General features: G+C 38.0%; 1 protein-coding gene across 1 annotated transcript in view; it reads right to left on the bottom strand.

Moving 5' to 3' along the window:
* F5 (coagulation factor V) overlaps positions 1-18608 on the bottom strand; it is a 72210-nt gene that overhangs the window by 1604 nt on the left and 51998 nt on the right. The window contains exons 15-23 of the mRNA XM_021930714.2: positions 15294-15530; positions 14112-14322; positions 12418-12597; positions 10200-10316; positions 9130-9201; positions 8091-8194; positions 7485-7640; positions 4768-4912; positions 2588-2739 (exon numbers count right to left, since the gene is read on the bottom strand). Of these exons, the coding sequence (XP_021786406.2) occupies positions 2588-2739; positions 4768-4912; positions 7485-7640; positions 8091-8194; positions 9130-9201; positions 10200-10316; positions 12418-12597; positions 14112-14322; positions 15294-15530 (1374 nt within the window). The remainder of the gene's footprint in view (positions 1-2587; positions 2740-4767; positions 4913-7484; positions 7641-8090; positions 8195-9129; positions 9202-10199; positions 10317-12417; positions 12598-14111; positions 14323-15293; positions 15531-18608) is intronic.

The following is an 18608-nucleotide window of genomic DNA, read 5'->3' as shown; positions in this document are numbered from 1 at the left end:
GAAGTATTTCACATATTGTACTATAATTGTTTCCTTCTTAGTATTCCTTACTGCTTGAGGGTAGAGGCTTATTTAATTTTGTTTCCTGTTACTCACCACAATGTTAAGATACCCAGTTGGTGTTCAATAAATAGTTGTTGAATAAATGAATGAATACATGAGTTTTATTTGGAAAAATTATTAAATTTCTAGGTTATCTGTAAATATTATTTTCTTAAGCAAATTTATTCAAATACTCTGGTAATATTGCTACAGGGTTATCTGGGAAATAATTGGATAGCATCCTCTCTCTATTTCATCTATTTTACAAAACCCAACTTCTCTTTTCCCCTGTTAATGTCAAATAGCAGAAACAGTTCAATTTCTTCTGATATTTCAAATAAATGTAATATTTGAGAGACCTGATAAAACAATAAGTAGAGCTTGATACACAGTACAGTTATTGTCCTGTCTCCGGCCTAACAAAATGCCTAATCACATGGTTGGTGATATGCGTTTGGAGAAAGATCAAAAGGTCTAAACTGAGTTTTAGAGTAATCTGAGATAAATTTTTACCTTTGGGAGATTTGTCATCTAACATAGCCTCATTCAATTATAAAGGAAATAATATTGATATGTTTCTTCAACATCACTCACACATACTTAGGTGTATGTGTATATATATGTGTATGTGTATATACAAAAATGCACATGCTATATGTATTTTAAAAGCAAATTAGTTGAATTAGAATGATTATATGAGAAAACTTTTAAGTCTATAACATCCTCTAGCGACATCTGGGTGATATTTTAGTGTGTCTTCAAATCAAGGTTGTACCAGTGATACAGAGTATAACCAGCTAGAAGTTTTCACAGGCATAAAAGAGGTAGAGACATTTTAGTTACAGAGAGAACAGCATCTGTGTGCATCCCTGCGTATGTCCAGCTTTGATTTTCAACCTCTCCAAAGAGACCATATAAAGACATTTCACGTGAGTGGAAGGGGGTTAAGTAAAACACGTATTTCTGATCCCGAATTCTAACTTTGAAATAACAGCATTAAAAATTAGCATTTTATCTTTGAGGCCTTTGTTATATTACAAAGACTAAGAGCAAATTATAGAGAGTGCAAATGTTTTTAAAAGATTGTAAAATGAAGTATGGGGTGACAAGGTTAAACCATGAACAAGTCTAAAGAGTCATCTGAAAAAGAACTGGATAACATCTCTTTAATTATTATTTATATTGCTATGTAAATTATATAAATATAATGTAATATAACACTATTTTTATTATTTTAACTTCTCTGGGTATCAGCTTTGCCCTCTACAAAATTGCAAAATGAGGTATTTGGGCTGCTACAAATGGTGGAAGGCGCATGGCCTGTTTACTGGGAGAATGGGATTCTAGTCCTGATTCTGCTACCAAACTAAGCTAAAATTATTTAATCTCCTGTGTATTTAGACTTAAAAGGAAAAATCTAGACCAGATGCTTTGCTCCTTGCTACTGTAACATTCTGTGATTCCGTGATTCCAGAATGAGTTTCAAGACACAGATATCAGTTCCCAAGACTGTGTGGAATCCAATCTTTTCTATTTACCCCACTAGCACCACAATTCTTTTTTCCTTTCTGGTGGCCTAATTTAAGGATAGGTCTTAGAATTCTATAGAAAGTCAGGAAATTGGAGTGTAGGTATCTTAAGGGAGGGAGATATGAGGGTAGAAAGTAGGGAATCTGGATTTAGTTGGCTGAAGGGATCATCAAGTTATCCATGCCATTCTGATATCTCAGGTCATTTAAAGAATTAATAAAAATGAGTCAACTACTAAGAGTTACCCCAAAATTAAATCACCTGAATTACTCAGTGGGCTAATATCAGGGGTACTATAACTCTCTGGAAGGTATTTGTTTAACTTAGATCACTGATTTTATAACTCTGGTTTTGCAACATTTTACTATGCTTCTAGTTGTCTCAATAAATATCACAAAGCTCTTAAAATAAGGAGGGTGGGGAAGAGAATAAAGTTTAAATGACATTTCATTTAAGACAATGAAAACATATTGCTAAATTGTAAAGAAAAAAATAAGAGATGATGTTGCAAATATAAATCATTTGTTTATCACTAATGTAAGCTGTCTAAATGAGGAGTTGGCAAACTATGATCCATGGGTCAAATTTGGCCCACTGCCTGTTTTTTTGTAAACAAAGTTTTATTAGAACACAGCCAGCTCATTCATTTACATGTTGTTTGTGGCTACTTTCCTGCTACAATGGCAGAGTTGAGTAGTTATGGCAGAGAATGTATGGCCCACAAAGACTAAAATATTTACTATCTATCCCTTTGCAGCAAAATAAATTTGCTTATTATTGGTTTAAATCAAGACTAGACCAAAACCCACAGAGATGATAGATGACTTTTCTCTGAGCCAGAGTTATAGTCGAAGCTATCAAGTCCACAGACATCCTAGACTCTTGGACCTAGGATTTTAATCTGCAGAAACAGATTAAAATACTCCTGCTTCCAAGATCCTCATGTTCGTGGTAGTGAGGGCCTTTGCATTCTTTTGGAGTGCTAAGAGAACACCATGCATAGAGTATACTTCACCTTGGCTTGCCAGGCATTCACACGTCCCTGGGCATTCAGACGGGCACGGAAGGGTTCCCAGTAATCTCCCCACCAAGATTTTTTAAACGAAGAAGCTGTGATTTGCTTGTTTCCTATCTTTCCATTTTCCATACCCAGCGGTGTGGAACATCCTATCAAAAGAAAAGTAATGTGATTAATTATACACCAATATTCCCTGCATGGCATTTTGCACTGCAGAGGAGATAACAAATAATATTACTACCAACGAATGACAAAAACAATAATCACAAAAATGAAGATTCATTGAATCCAAGTGCCAAATACTGTTCTCAGGATTTACATGTATTATTTAATGCTCATAAATATCTCCATTTTAGTACAGCAAAACACAGTAATTTGTCTAAGGTAACACAGCCAGAAGAATCAGAAACTGAACTGAGCTCAGACAATCTGATACCAAACACCATGTTCTAAACATTTAAACTCATTTCCTCCTTCTGAGAGTCATGGAAACTTTGGTCTTTGCTTTGAGGTGACAATAATCCTAAACTATCTATATATAAAAACACGCTGTTTCTTCTAACAAAAGCTACAAAGAAGATGCAATGGACCCTCATTCACTATTTAATATTTTCTGTTTCAACCCTTAGAGGGTAATTCAAGTTATGTACTCTTTGGAATTTTTCCAAGGTGTAATTTGAATATCATAGGCAGCAAGGCAGACCTGTGACTGTAAGAAACACAGCTAGTGAGTGAACCTGGCTGACTGCCCATCATCTCTGTGACACCTTGTTCTTGTTGGTAAATCATGCAGAAATTTTCTTGAAGTAATGCCTTACTTACTCCATGAAAAAAAAAAAAAAAAAAAAAAAACCAAAAAATTAATAAACAAATCCCTTAATTACCCAAAAAAAAAAAAAAAAAAAAAAAAAAGAGCCCTAAAAATAATACCCGCTGCTAATAATTACCTAAGTATCAAGAAAATGAATAAAAAGAAAATAATGCTTCTTGTATAAAAAATAGATATTTTAAATAAATCAGCTGAGTTGAATGTCACATTTTAGGGTAGTTTATTAGGATCTGAACAAATCTATTTATACCATATGGAAAGAAAAAAAAACACAATGACTTATGGAACTGTTTCAAGGGGTGGTCCTGCTGATACAAGATTTGTGTTTTATTTGGGAGATGTTATAGACTACTGCTATCTGGACATCAGCAAAATACCCTTATCCATCCAAGGGTATACTGTGCCATTATCTGCTTCAATAAGAAACCGATTCCAGGGTTCCTCTACTTTCTCCAGTGTAAATCATGGCTTCTTCTCTCCACCCAAAGGGAAGTACGGCAACTCCCGACAGGTGTGCCACAGCAGGTGTCTAGTGTGCCAGTTTATTTATCCCTCTTCCCACCTCCAGCCCTTGAACAGCCAAGTGGGGCCTGGATCAGTCAAGCCTTAGGATTATTACTTCATTCTTTTACCTCAGAATGCCAGGCAGATATTATTTTCTTTGTGTGGTTTGAAGTAAAAAATATTGGAAAGCACTGCTTGAAGAATCCAAGAACAGTTAAGACTCTTAAACATCCTTGTTACATATAGCAGAATTTTAATATGACTATTTATGATTACCTGGATTTATTTATACCACAGGTCACATTACAGCCCCTATGAAATAGCAGCTGACATAGAAAAGACTTGAGTACCTACACAGGGTATTAAAGAAAATATAAAGATGAATCGTGGTTTCAGGAAGTTGGGAAGCCGATTCAGATTTCAAAAACACTCATTGAACACCACATATATGGCAGTGATGTTGCCAGATGCTGTCATGACTTTGAAGTCTGAGTGACCTGGAGGACTTTGGAAGAGTCAGGCCTAGTTTGAATCTCAGGTAGGTCATATTGAAAATGGACTGATGGAGATAATTCCAAATTAGAGCCCTTCCTTGGAGAGTTGTGATGTGTCTACATAATCCAGGCACTTTCTTCAGAGAGATGCTGTTGGCCCTCTGATTGGCAGAACCATTCTTGGTCTAGATCACACCGAGAGTTTACCCGAGTAGAACCTCTGTTTCATAAAGGTTTTCCTAGGAGCCTAAATCACTGAAGAGAACTAAAAATTTTACTCAATCTCCTATACCTCCCAAATCTTGATTCTTTGTGTGACAGTGAGAAAATAATGCATCTTTGTACCTTACCATTTACCTCACAACCTTGCAACTCCAATCGAAGGGTAGGTCTGTTATAGGCTCGAGTTGGAGAGATCCTAATATATCTAGCCACAATAGGTGGGTCAAACTGATTCTCTTTTATTGTAGAGGCATCTGAATTGCCATTAAAATACTAGAAGAAAAGAGGAAAGTTTAGTTATGTAACAGTGATCTATAAAGTGACTTTATAATAAAATTTTCATCTACTTTAATATTGTAATACTATATTTTCATGGGGCCTGAACTAAATCCATTTGGTTATAAAATATACATGGGGATAATTCCACTTCCAGGAATATTGTATATATGTACTTTGCCCTATTACTCCTGGTAAGTACAACTAAAAACTTTGGACATTATAGCTAAGAGAAACCTAAGAAGGGGAAACATCTTTTCAGGGGAAAAGAGCTCAGAAGACAGACTGACTAGGGTTCCTGGAAGAAACAAAATGGTGGTGAGTGTCCTGAATTTTCTTTTTGCCTCATACATCCCAGACTTAGAGATGAAGAAACCAGGAACCTGGAAACACCAATGAGTACAGACTGAAAAAGCCCAAATAAAATCTGCTTTCTCTAACCAAAGTACCAGTAAAGGGAAGCCTAGCAAGATATAATAGAAAACTTGTGGATACTGACTTCTCTCCTTTAGCCAAACACCACAGAAAAACCTGAGGCCCCTCCCCAACCCAGAACAGCAAAGGCTGAATGGGAAGCCTAGACTTCCATGCTCATGAGGCTAAAGAGGCACCCCAACACTCTTACTGGGGTTGTGTCAGAAAAGGCCATGTAAGGATTTAGGGTATTCATCTCCAGCCCCTAATAAAGCTCCTGCCCCTGAGTATCAGCGGAGGCCAAATGGGGAACTCCTGTTCCCACCCAGTCACCAAGGAACAATCCCTTCTTAGGTGGCAGTGGAGTGGGGAAACTGGACTTTGACCCCCACTTGGCAGTAACCAGGCTGTGCCCTATCCCTTTTCCTGACAGAGTAATGTCGGACAAAGCCAACTTTTTAAAACAGAAGATTGGAGCAGGTATTGGTAATATTGAAAACAGAAAAACAATAGAGAAAAATCAACAAAACAGGGCTGAGAAGATTTTTTTTTTTTGAGACAGAGTCTCACTCTGCCACCAGGCTGGAGTGCAGTGGTGAGATCTTGGCTCACTGCAACCTCTGCCTCCCAGATTCAAGCAATACTTCTGCTTCAGCCTCCCAAGTAGCTGGGATTACAGTTGTGTGCCACCATGCCTAATGTTTTAAAATATTTTTAGTAGAGGGTTTCACCATGTTGGTCAGAATGATCTTGATCGCTTGACCTCGTGATCTGCCTGCCTCAGCCTCCCAAAGTGCTGGGATTACAGGCGTGAGCCACTGCACCTGGCCAAGAAGATTTTTTTTAAATCGACAAATCTCTAGCAAGATTCACAAAAAAAAAAAAAAAAAAAAAAAAAAAAAGGAGATGCAGTTGACAATATCAGAGATGAAACAGGCAAAATCACTACAAACATGAAAAAGGATAAGGGAATATACAAACAACTCTACACACATAAACTTAACAACACAGAGGGAATTGACCAATTAATTGAAATATACAAAGTATTTCAAGTCACCTAATATGACATAGATAATTTGAATAGCCCTGTAACTATTTAGAACATAGAATTCATAACTTTAAAACTGCCCAAAAAGAAATCTGCAGGCCCAGATGGTTTCACTGGTGATTCCTACCAAATATTTAAAGAATTAATACCAACTGCAGACATTTTCTCCTAGAATGTAGAAAAGACAAGCTTACCAATTTTATGAAGCCAGAATATAGAACAGAAGAGCATGCTTACCAATTTTATGAAGCTAGTATAACTGTGGTATCAAAAGACAATTAAAAAAAATAAAACTACATACCAATATCCTCTCATGAATATAGATGACAAAATCTTTATGCTATGGACTCAACTGCAATCTGTGTTTTCTCTCATAATACTCATTAGTAAGAACCACAATTTAGGATTTCAATGGTGCTGAGACATATTACAAATAATTATTAAAAATAGGTAACTAATAAACAGTAAACAATTTTACATAAAATATGAGCAGAAACAGACTCGAGATTATCGGTATAATAATGGCAGGCAGACTCCTTGCATTCAGGTAGGTTTCTTTGGGGAAAGGAATAGAGACGGGGAGAAGAGTTAGGGCTTCTGGCTGAGCCCCTGGAAGAGCAAGAAGGAGGATGCCATTCTTCAGGCGTGGCCCCCCAAAAAGTCTGAGAATCACACTGCCTTGGAGGCTTACTAGCATTAACACTATGATTTACTTCAGGTACACTGAAATAAAGAACAAAACAAACTGCAATAGTAAAATCAAAAGTGTTGGTAGCCACTTTTTAGCATGAGCTCCTCGAGACACAAGACCAGATATTCTACTCTGCCATACACCATCGGCCAGTCTGAGAAATCTGGGTATTTTATTTGATGATAAAATGGTTTTTTAAAGTTTTGTGGGGTTTTGAAGTTTCAGTAACCCTGCTTCTCTCTTTAATTTGTAAGACACAGACCCATCATATTACTGCTTTTCTCCATATGACCCTTAGAAAGCCATTCACATTTGTAATACCCAGAAAGGTATTTTTTAAAATACATAATCATTAGGCATAGTCATAATACTCCTAGACTGAGTCTAGAGATTCAGATAGACATAGGCACACAAACCATCACATTCCTTGTGCTGTTCCCTTTGAAGATCTGCCAGTTGATCTGGTTGGAACTGTAAGCTACATAGAACTCTGTGGTATAGCAGGACTTCAGGTAGTGTTTGGCACCTTGGGTCTGGATCCCTGTGATTACGACTTCCTTTTGCATGTCCACCTGCAATATAGGAAAGCCAGTAAAAAGAACTGTCCTTGTCAACAAGTCACACACTGCCTAAATTCATTATACAATCAGCTTTCTCCAGAACGAAAGAGCTAGCACATAAGATCTTAGCAAACTGATACAATGACTACATGTAATCCATATTTGTGCACAGAGTACCTAGGTTTGAATCCCAACTCAATGACTAATTAGCTATGAGTTACTTTGGGAAGGCACTTAGTATCTCTGTGCCTTTTGTTTTTTAATCTATAAAACAAGATATTATTAGAACCAACCTCAGAGGGTTGATTTTAAGGACATAAAGTACTTAGAACGGTGCCTCGCACTTAGTACTTGCTATTTCCCCTGACAACATTGCAAGAAAAATAACAAGAAGGAATTACTAAATCACTTTCATTTTTATTATTACAATAGCAGTAAATATTATCAGTCTATTAAACAAACCTGGATCCAAGGTTTAGAGGCCAATTCTGCTGCAAGTTTTTCTACACTCCAAGCATTATAAGATCCACCATTGTTTAGTCTTGCTAATCTGGGCTCCCAGTAACCTAAACTCAAGGGAAGAAAAATATTTATTCTGAATTTTTTCAAAACTCAGCAATTTCTCAAGTGAGTTTAATCCACTGGAAAACCAGATCCTTGGAGGACCTGTGTTGTAGTCAGAAGTCTAGGCATGGGCCTCAGCTACTAAGTCAGTCCTTGATGATGAAATCTGGGCTTCGGGTCTGTGTTTGGTCAGCTGCCAACCACCACCTATCCCCTTTCTTGCACACAGGTCATGTTTGGTTTTTTTTTCTGTTATGTTGATGTTCCTAAAGCTGAATGTGCCTGCCTAACAGGAAGACATGGAAGGGGTATATGGGAGCCTGATCATCCTCTTGATCATGACCTCTTGATCTCGGAAAGGGCTTACAGGCAGTGTGAGAAAACTTTGGAGGAGTTCCTGCCACATAGTGGAGGTTCAACAAAGTTTTCTGAATAGATGAATGGTTGCCACAGGCAAAGGGCCATATTAATGAGGACTATAATGCTTAGCTGATGAGACCCTGTGAATCTGGCTGAAATACTACATGTGTGGTCAAACCCAGAAAAGGGTGACTGAGGAGAGTTTGGAAATGAGCACGTGGTCATAAGAGTAAGCTATCTGATCCTTGCCAAATCCCTGCAGAGAGGCTGGGCTCTTTATGTAGAGAACTCAATGACCCCCAGCTATTGGTTTCTCCCGGAAAAGACTCTTTGGGAACATTACACACCAGAAGGGGTGGCAGTGTTAAGAGCACGCTAACAGGCCTTTAGCTCCTGTCACAGTGTTCCTTCCTTTACCATATGTGTACCCCAAATGGAGCTGTGTCACTATATTGTAGTAGAGAAAAGCATAAAGAGAAGAACTGATTCATAGATAGGTTGTCATGTATGGTTTCATAGGCTGCATGCTGCACAACTGTAGGAGGTTCCATTCACAGACCATGGTGCTACAACTTACCCAGAAATTCTGAAGCCTTGATCTGTGAATCAGATATGATACCAGTGCTTAGTCCCATTGGCATCTTACAGTCTAGGAAAAACAGGAAAAAATGAATAATTTTTGCTTAGAAAATGTATATAATAAAGTAAAACTCCATGGTTAGGGATTATGTTTCTGACAGGTCAGTAATTAGATATTTTTACCTACCTTGCGTGACCCTGACTTAAATATATCTGATTATAAAATGGTAAATGCACTAACAAGACTGGTGCTTTAATAGATATAGTGGCATCCCAGAAGAAAACAACTGAAATCCTGAAATGCAATCATGTTTTAAACTGATTTTCTTCTGCTTTTATCTTAATTTTGCTATTTTACAACATTAAGTACTATCCATGGCTAGGTGCAGTGGCTCATGCCTGTAATCCTAGCACTCTGGGAGGCCGAGGGGGAGGATTACTTGAGGCCAGGAGTTTGACACCATCTTGGGCAACCTCTTCTCTACAAAAAAATTAAAATACAAAATACAAAAATATGAAAAAAAAAGTTCTAGCCCTCATGAGACTATGTTCTCAAAAGTTGACCTCAAAGTTACAAGATTATTTATATCCTGATTAAGGAAGGGATACCAGCCACTGTGTTACCTGGATGTTAGCACAGTGCTTCATACTCAACGGTGCTTAGTAATGACTTAAAGAATGGATGAATGGATGGACAGATGAAAACTGTGTTTCCTAAATGCTGAAATGTCAAGTTTAGTGACTCAGTCATTGTTAAATTCCTGTGACCTTTTCCCTCTTCAACTCTTGGAACCTGGAGAATTTCTTACATGCACTTGCCCATGGATCACAAATCATGAAGAAGGATGCTTTACGTAGGTTTCCCATTTGAGAGGAATGCTTTTGATCTGACTGCCGTGTTTTCAATGCAATCAGACCATGGACCAGAATAAAAGCAACTATGGCTACAAATTATGCCTTTGTCACATCAGAGTTCTTAGAGTTGAATATTTCCAATCTAAAAGTTGGTAATACTCTAGTAATAGGCACTCTCCTGCTAAACCAAATATCACATGGCTCTCGTGATACCTCTGTCCATAATAAGAAATGGCGTTTGCATCCCTGCTCTCTGGTTTTCTCCAACCTCTGTGTTTAGGAGCCACCAGCCAGGTTTTGATGCCTTCATTTCAAGAGTTTTAAATGAACCTAAAATAAAAAGAACAACATTACATTTGCAAAAATTAATAAGTAAATATTGTGGTTGATAGTTCTCTACGAATCCTAAAATTCCTGCTTCACAAGAGACTTTCAAATAGAATTTAACCATTTTTCTTTAGGTAGGACTACAAGTATAACAGATAAAAACAAAACAATAACAACACACACACAGAGATAACTAAAGAAATTTTTAAATCTCTACCATGCCTCCTAGAAGAAACTTTCACTTATCTAAATATAGGTATTTACAAGTTAACTCCATACAGTATGGCTTCACAGTCCTAAGTATCAAAGTGACCTCAGACCCAATATCCATTAGGCCTCAAAATATCATGCATGTTTCCCTTTTCTCTCCTCTTACATTTTACTTTTCCTCTTTTTTTTTTTTTTTTTTTTTTTTTTGGGACCCCAGGTCTGGCTCTGCCCGTGGGCTGGAGTCGCAGTGGCGGATCTCAGCTCCTGCAAGCTCCGCCTCAGGTTCCATACATTCTCACCACCCTCAGCCTCCCGAGTGGCCTGGGACCACAGGCGCCCGCCAAAGAAAATCAAAATAAATCTTGCACCTCCCTACATATTTTCAGTTTCCATAAAGAAACACATATATTACTAGGATTTACATAGAATTTGTTCAAGAAAAACACTGGAAAGGCAGGATTTCTCAGAGCCTCTGGCTATCCATTCTGGTATTTAACATTACCCCCTGGCAGTTAATATTTAAATTCTGGTTTGGCTATGGTTTGCGAGGCTCTTGGTTTGTAGGTGAAAATGAATGGAATCACAGTTTATCTTCCTCAGGCCACTGAAAAGATCTCAGTTTTCTCTCTCAATGCAAGTATTTAGTTTGATTTAGAGATGCTGTAATCTAAGCTTCTCAGTCTGTCTCTGGGAGCATGTGGGAGGGATGGTTGGTCTTTACAGTATGGGTAGAGGATGGGGACTTTTGTTGGATCATATTTATCTCTGATTTTAATACGATAGATTAATTATCTATTGATTGTTGTATTAGTAGTAGTACAATTATGGTGTCTCTCTCTAGATGTAGTGAGTTGCTGGCATGCTGAAGGTAGCAGAACCCTCTTGCATATGTAGTCAGAGCCCAGTCCATTTAGACTTCCTAGCCCTGCATCTAAAGGCAGGTCCACAGCCTCTGCTCAAAGTGCTGTGAGGGGACTGCCTTCACTAGATCCTCAGGGCCCGGCGTGTGTTGGGTTAGTTACAGGCTATAGATTTGCGGTTTTGCCGGTGCTTTTAATGGAAGATAGAATGGGAGACAGCATTGAAATTGCACCGGAACTCCGGGAGTTCTGCTTTAGAAGATCTATCTTAAGATCTCTAGAGCTCCGGGAATCCCATCTGCTTCCACATCACATTTTAGCGACACAGGTTTTGTGCCATCCACTTTCAGAGTTTGAGAATTTGGCATCTGGCATCACAGCCCCACCCACACACCTGCTGCATAAGTAGATACACGTACAAGCAACTCATTGGCACAGAAATATCCCTTCTGTATAATTGTAGATTGTTTAAATCTACATTTATCTTTATTTTGCACATGAAAAGCTCTAAATACCTTTGTTATTCTTTAACTTTTGTAACTATTTTTAAAAAATGTTTTCCCCTTCAAACAGTCTATAAGTCAGTTTAAAAATATGATTCCTGGAGTCACTTGCCCAAAGATATTAGGGTGCTAGAGCCTAGAGGAGGAGCAGAACTGAAGAATCTGGAAACCCTCCCAGCAGAGATAACTGTAGCTGCCTGAGCCCTGTGGGATTCATTTTTTTATCTGCTTGAGACCTCATCTATATGACACACAGTGGCTCGGGAGAAACTGCATGTTATGTAGCAACTGAGTTGGGTCACACATTTAGCCTATGTGGTGCTGCAAATAGTTCATAAATTAGGTGACATTTTTGCACTCCATACATACTTTGGGTCTATGAGTTTGCCTAGGCTCTAAGCCAGAACCCTATGTTCTGACTCCTTAGGAAGTATATGCACAAGGAAGAAATAAGAAGGAGTAACAGATGCTATGATTGCCTTTTCCCTGTATTTCTTAGCAGGGACCTCTTTCCATTTCCCAAGTCTTTACCAGGCAGAAGGGCCCAGACCCCTAACTGGTGCTGTTTATTGCCATTTTCCAGCAAGGTCTGGCCATGAAAGTGAACCACGTGAATGTCTTGGGAGCCGCCTATGTTCAGCAGGTGTAACCTCACCCACTCTTGCTCGTACATTCTCAGGCCAGGCAAGCTGTAGATCATCCCATTAATGGCTGAAAGGACAAAGAGTTGAAATCAATTAAAAATCTGTTGACACAGAGAGGGCGACTGGTAAGGAAATATGGGGCAACTCACTCAACACCCATCTTCCTCATGATTCTGCATTCCCAGGCCTACCTAGCCATGGAAAGGGCCCTCTTGTATGTCATATTAGTGAGAGGCTGAAGCAGAACCACTAGTCCTTCTCATATCATTCACACCAGCCTACAGCAGAAGGCGGGGGTATCTCCCTTTCCAAGCCGTGTATCACTCTTTTCCCCAGCTTTTACACTTCTGTGCTTTACCCATGTATCCTTTCCATTAACAGTCTTAATTTTCCTTAACTACAAAAAGATAAACACAAATATAGGCAGACAAAGTAAACTCCAGGGGTTAGAGTCAACAAGGAGACATGCAGCATGTCACCTTAAGGCCTTCTAAATTTAGAGAAAGTTTCAGGCAAATTGGGAAGTCTAGGAGTTTATAATATGAGGAGTTTATTGTTGGTGTATCCAGCAACCATAGCAAGTCACATTTATTCTTTCATTGGTACAATAACTCCTCTGCCCACTTCTCAGATTAGGTGTCTCGGGTTCTCAGGCTTTATCTACTCTCCCTGTAGTAAAATATGTGGATTTTTTTTTAAAAGTCCCTGAGAAACATGATCACCTTAAAAATGTAACACAAAATTTTAAAGATAAAGTTTAGTGTTACCAAACATTTAACTGAAACCAAAGTGAGGGAAGTGCTTTGTTTCCTTCTTCTTAAGTTAGAGGAACTGCTGTGAAATTTCAGAAACCAGGCAAGCGAATTTTTGGAGAGGGACGGGTTGAGATCATTTGGGCATCCTTAAAATGACATCAGGCATGAGAACACCTGTCTACATATTCATAACACAAGCTCGTACCTTTCTCGTCTCAGTTTCTGTTTCAGTTACTAGCTTACAGGCCGAATTTCTGAGTGAATTTCCAAGTAGGCACACTTTTCCCAGTGTGACCACCCACATGCTCTCTTGCCACTATTCTCCCATTACCTGGGTACCTAGTTTCTTCTCTCATTTTGTTCTCATATGCTTTGGGTGCCACCTGGTAGCTGCTGAGAGCTAAAACTGTTAGAATCATTCTTATTTTAGAAAAGACACAGAGGTGATCATTTCTTTTATATAAACACTTGTGCCTTTAGAGATCCAGAAACAAGCTTATTAACTTTTTAAATTGCAGAACAATGTTAATTCCTTTTCAATGTGTGTTACCAGCTGAAGCACACTGGCTTTTTGTTGTGGTGGTTTTCCGTTCGTTTGTTTTACAGCAGCTTCTCTGCACTATCTTTCAGACTTTCTCTTTTTGCCTCACCCACAGTGTTACCTGCCAGATTACATCAGCCCTCTGGAATGTTAAGGAACCGGTTTTAGTTGTAGCTCTGGTTGTCTCAGAAGCATCTCATGTCTAATCTTGTGAAGCTCTAAGGGCAGGAATCACTGTGACCCAGTGTGATTTAATTAGATTAGATCAAAGTCAGAGGAAAATACCGTGAAACTCATGGGATTTTTTCACTTCTGAGGATGTGACTCTCCAAGAACTTCGGGACTTCTTTTCATAGTACCAGCTCTTCTTTTCATCAAAGGTCATAAATAGTAAGACAAATTCTCTCATGTCCACAGGCATGTTGCTGTCCTTATGTAGTATTCCTTTTTGGCAGATTAGGAGGGGACCTATCAAGCCTGAGTGAATATCTTTTTCCTGGAAAAAGAGAGTAAATTGTATTGTCTCTTTCCCAGGAATTTCTTTGCTCTTCTGATAGTCACTCATCATATAAAAAAGGAAACTTTCTGACAGGCTCTGAATTTGAAGATGAAGATTATAAATGAATGGCGTAATAAGCCTGGATATTTATCACCTAATTCTGTTGTATTCATAATCCTCCTTCCTCTAGTTGATCTTTATCCCAGTAACAATGATGATAATAATAAATTGATAATATAAGGGATACTATTTATTGGGAATCTACCAGAATATTAAATGATTTGCCTGCAATCTCTCATTTAATTGTGACAACTATCTTATATGATAAATATAAATTCATTCATTGAACAAGTATTTACCAAGTGCTTACCATGCACTGTGTACTATTACCTCATTTTTAACTTCTGATACCAGGCTAAGAGAGGTCAAGGAATTTCCTAGGATTATGCATTACCTGACAGGGTAAAAATTTAAATCTGAGTCTGTGCTCTTTCCACTATGCATTAAATGAAGGAGTTGCTTCTCTTTTTAATTGACAAATAAAATTGTATGTATATACTGTGTACAACATATTGTTTTGAAGTATATATACATTGCAGAATGATAGATAAGGGAGTCTTGACTTTGTAGTTTTTTTCTATAAAGAAAGAGCAGAACATAGCTAATATTTGTTGAAGAAAATTTCATATAAATGCCATCTTCTGTAAATGTAGGCATTCTAATTCATGGCCAATCATTCAAGTAATCTTCCCTCCTCTCCACTGAAGGAATGTTTCTCTCTCTGTCATCTGAAGAGCTGCATGGAGAGTCCCTGGTTATGATAAATGTAGACTGTTAACCACACTCTTATGCATTCCTCATGAAAAGCAAGACAGACACTTGACAAGAAATAACCCCCACTCTTCCATTTGGTGGACTCAGATTACGAGGTTAGGGGAATGAGAAAAACTTTCAATGAAAGTACCTACTGGGTTCACAGCTGAGTAGTAGGCCCAAGCCCGACAGGCAGAGCCAGGACTTTCTGGCCCTGATCGTTCAGTGGCATGCCATACGTAGGTATAACTGCTATTTGGCTGAACAGCATTGTCTTCCTTAAACCATTCAGGAGAGTCATCTTCATAAGTCTTTCCCTCTGATGATTTTTCATAGGAAAGTCCATGGGCATGTAGAGAATATGGTCTGGATGCTAAATTTTTAAAACGAACCTAGAGAAAGGAATGATCCACAAATGTGCTTAAGCTTAACAAAAATCTAAACCACAAAAATGTCAGCATTATAGGCCAAAGTGACTGGTTATAAAATCGGAGCTAAGATATAAGGTATAAAATAACTTACGTATATTATTTCATTTAATTTTCACAACCATCCTGTGAGATATGGCCCAAGTAGTTTTCTCCAGAAATACCAAAAGATATGTGTTCTTAGGCTCAAGGCCAAAGTACTGACATTATCTACTAATGAAATGAGAGTGATAGGTAGTGAAGATATGAAGATGAAAGAGGCTTGATTCTTGTTCATAAGAAGCTTTTAAGCTTCTGATGAAAACAACATGCACATGGGCATCCACACGACAAATCTGGAGACAACAGGTGCTATATACAAAGTCTAAGTGGGTTCAGATGATGATGCCCTGGAGGAACGATTTGGTTGAGTATTTAGGAGAGGTTGGAAGAATTAAGGTAAGTTTCTTGGAGGAAATGGAATTGGCCATCGTAGAATGAACAGGAGCTAGAAAGACATTTCAGACTCTTGGAAGGGCAGAAGGATGCCTGTGAGCAGGGGAGTAAAGGAAGAGTTTGGGGAATAGCAAGGAAGGATCTGGATGGAGCTGGGCTGTGAAATGCACAGGGACAGGTGGAACCTGGTGAGAAATGAGGCTGGAAAAGGACCAGGTTGGAGCCAGATGGTAAAGGACTTAAATGCCATATGGGAAGTCTTCACACCCCAGCAGTCAGACTCGTGAAGCTCCTCCCGGCCCTTCTATAACTTCTAGTGATTAAAGACCCCCTAATTGTCTCTTCCTTATTTTATTCTACAAAGCCAGCATCACCCTAATAACAAAACCTGGCAAAGACACAATGAATCATGAAAACCACCGGCCAATATCTCTGATGTACATAGATACAAAAATCTTCAACAAAATACTGGCAAACCAAATCCAGCAGCAAATTAAAAATTAATTCATCACAATCACATAGGCTTCATTCCTAGGATGCAAAGTGGCTCAATGTATGCAAATCAATAAATGTGATTCACCACATAAACCAAATTAAAAACAAAAACAGTATCATCATCTCAATAAACATGGAAAAAGCTTTTGATAAAACCTAACATCCCTTCATGATAAAAACCCTCAACAAACTAGGCATTGAAGGAACATACTTCAAAATAATAGGAGCCATCTATGACAAACCCACAGTCAACATCATACTGAATGAGCAAAAGCTGAAAGCCTTCCCTGTGAGAACTGGAACAAGACATGGATGCCCACTCTCATCACTCATATTCAACACAGTACTGGAAATTCTAGTCACAGCAATCAAGCAAGAGAAAGAAATAAAAGGCAATCAAAGAAGAAAAGAAGTTAAACTATCTCTCTTCATTGACAATATGATTCTGTACCTAGAAAACCCTAAAGACTCCACAAAAAGGCTCCAGGAACTGATAAATGACTTCAGTAAAGGTTCAGTATGCAAGATTAATGTACAAAATCAATTATACAAAATACAATGTACAATGTACAAAGTAGCATTTCTATACATCAGTAATGTTCAAACTGAGAGCGAAATCAAGAACACAATCCCATTAGAAATAGACACACACACACACACACACACACACACACACACACACAAAATACCTAGGAAAACATCTAACCAAAGTGGTGAAAGATCTCTGTAAGGAGAATTACAAAACACTGACGAAAGAAATCATAGGTAACACAAACAAACGGAAAAACATTGTATGCTCATGTATTGAAAGAATCAGTATTGTTAAAATAGCCATTGTGCCCCAAGCAATCTACAGATTCAACACTATTTTTAATGAACTACTGGAATCATTTTCCTCAGGATTAGACGAAGCTATTCTAAAATTCATATGGAGTCAAAAAAGAGCCTGAATAGCCAAAGCAATCCTACGCAAAAGGAACAAATCTGGAGGTATCACAGTACCTGACTTGAAACTATACTATAAAGCTGCAATAACCAAAATAGCATGATACTGATACAAAAATAGACACATAGGCCAATGGAACAGAATAAAGAACCCAGAAATAAAGCCACACACTTACAACCACCTGAAATTTGACAAAGTCGTCAACAACAACAACAACAACAAAAAAAAAACAAGGGGAAAAGAACTCGTATTTAATAAATGGTGCTGGAATAGCTGGCTACCCATATGTGAAAGAATGAAACTGGACCCCAATGAATCCAATGAAACTGGATTAATCATATACAAAAATTAACTCAAGATGGATTACAGATGTACCCTAGGACATAAAGTATAATTTTTAAAAAAATGGATTAAAGATTTAAATGTAAGACCTCAAGCTTTAAGAATCCTAGAAGAAAACTTAGGAAACACCATTCTGGATATCAGCCTTGGGAAAGAATTTATGACTAATTCCTCAAAAGCATTTCAACAAAAGCAAAAATTGACAAACTAAAGAGCTTTTTCTCAGCAAAAGAAGCTACCTACAAAGTGAACAGACACAGAATGGAAAAAATATTCACAAAGTATGTATCTGACAAAGGTCTAATATCCAGAAACTATAAGATAGTTAAACAATTGAACAAGCGAAATACAAATAACCCCATTAAAAGATGGGCAAAAGACATGAACAGATACTTCTCAAAAGAAGACATACGAATAGCCAACAAACATGAAAAAAAATGCTCAACATCACTAATCATCAGAGAAATGCAAATCAATACTACAGTGAAATACCATCTCACACCAGTCAGAATGGCTATTAGTAAAATCCAAAAAATAGATGCTGGTGAGGCTGTGAAGAAAAGGGAATGCTTATACACTGCTGCTTAGAATGTGAATTAGCCACTGTGGAAAGACGTTTGGGGATTTCTCAAAGAACTTAAAACAGAACTACTATTTTAAGTGAGGAGACCACTCCTCATATTGTCTTATGCCCAATTTCTGCCTCCAAAGAAAGAAGAAGTAAAAACTAAAAGGCAGAAATGAAATCTACAAGCAGACAGCCCGGCATCACACCGTGGGCCTGGTAGTTAAAGATCGACCCCTGACCTAATTGGTTATGTTAT

This window comes from Papio anubis, chromosome 1 (assembly GCF_008728515.1).
Source record: "Papio anubis isolate 15944 chromosome 1, Panubis1.0, whole genome shotgun sequence".
Taxonomy (NCBI): Eukaryota; Metazoa; Chordata; class Mammalia; order Primates; family Cercopithecidae; genus Papio; species Papio anubis.
Note: the sequence above shows the minus strand (reverse complement) of the source record. Positions and strands in the feature narration are given on the sequence as shown.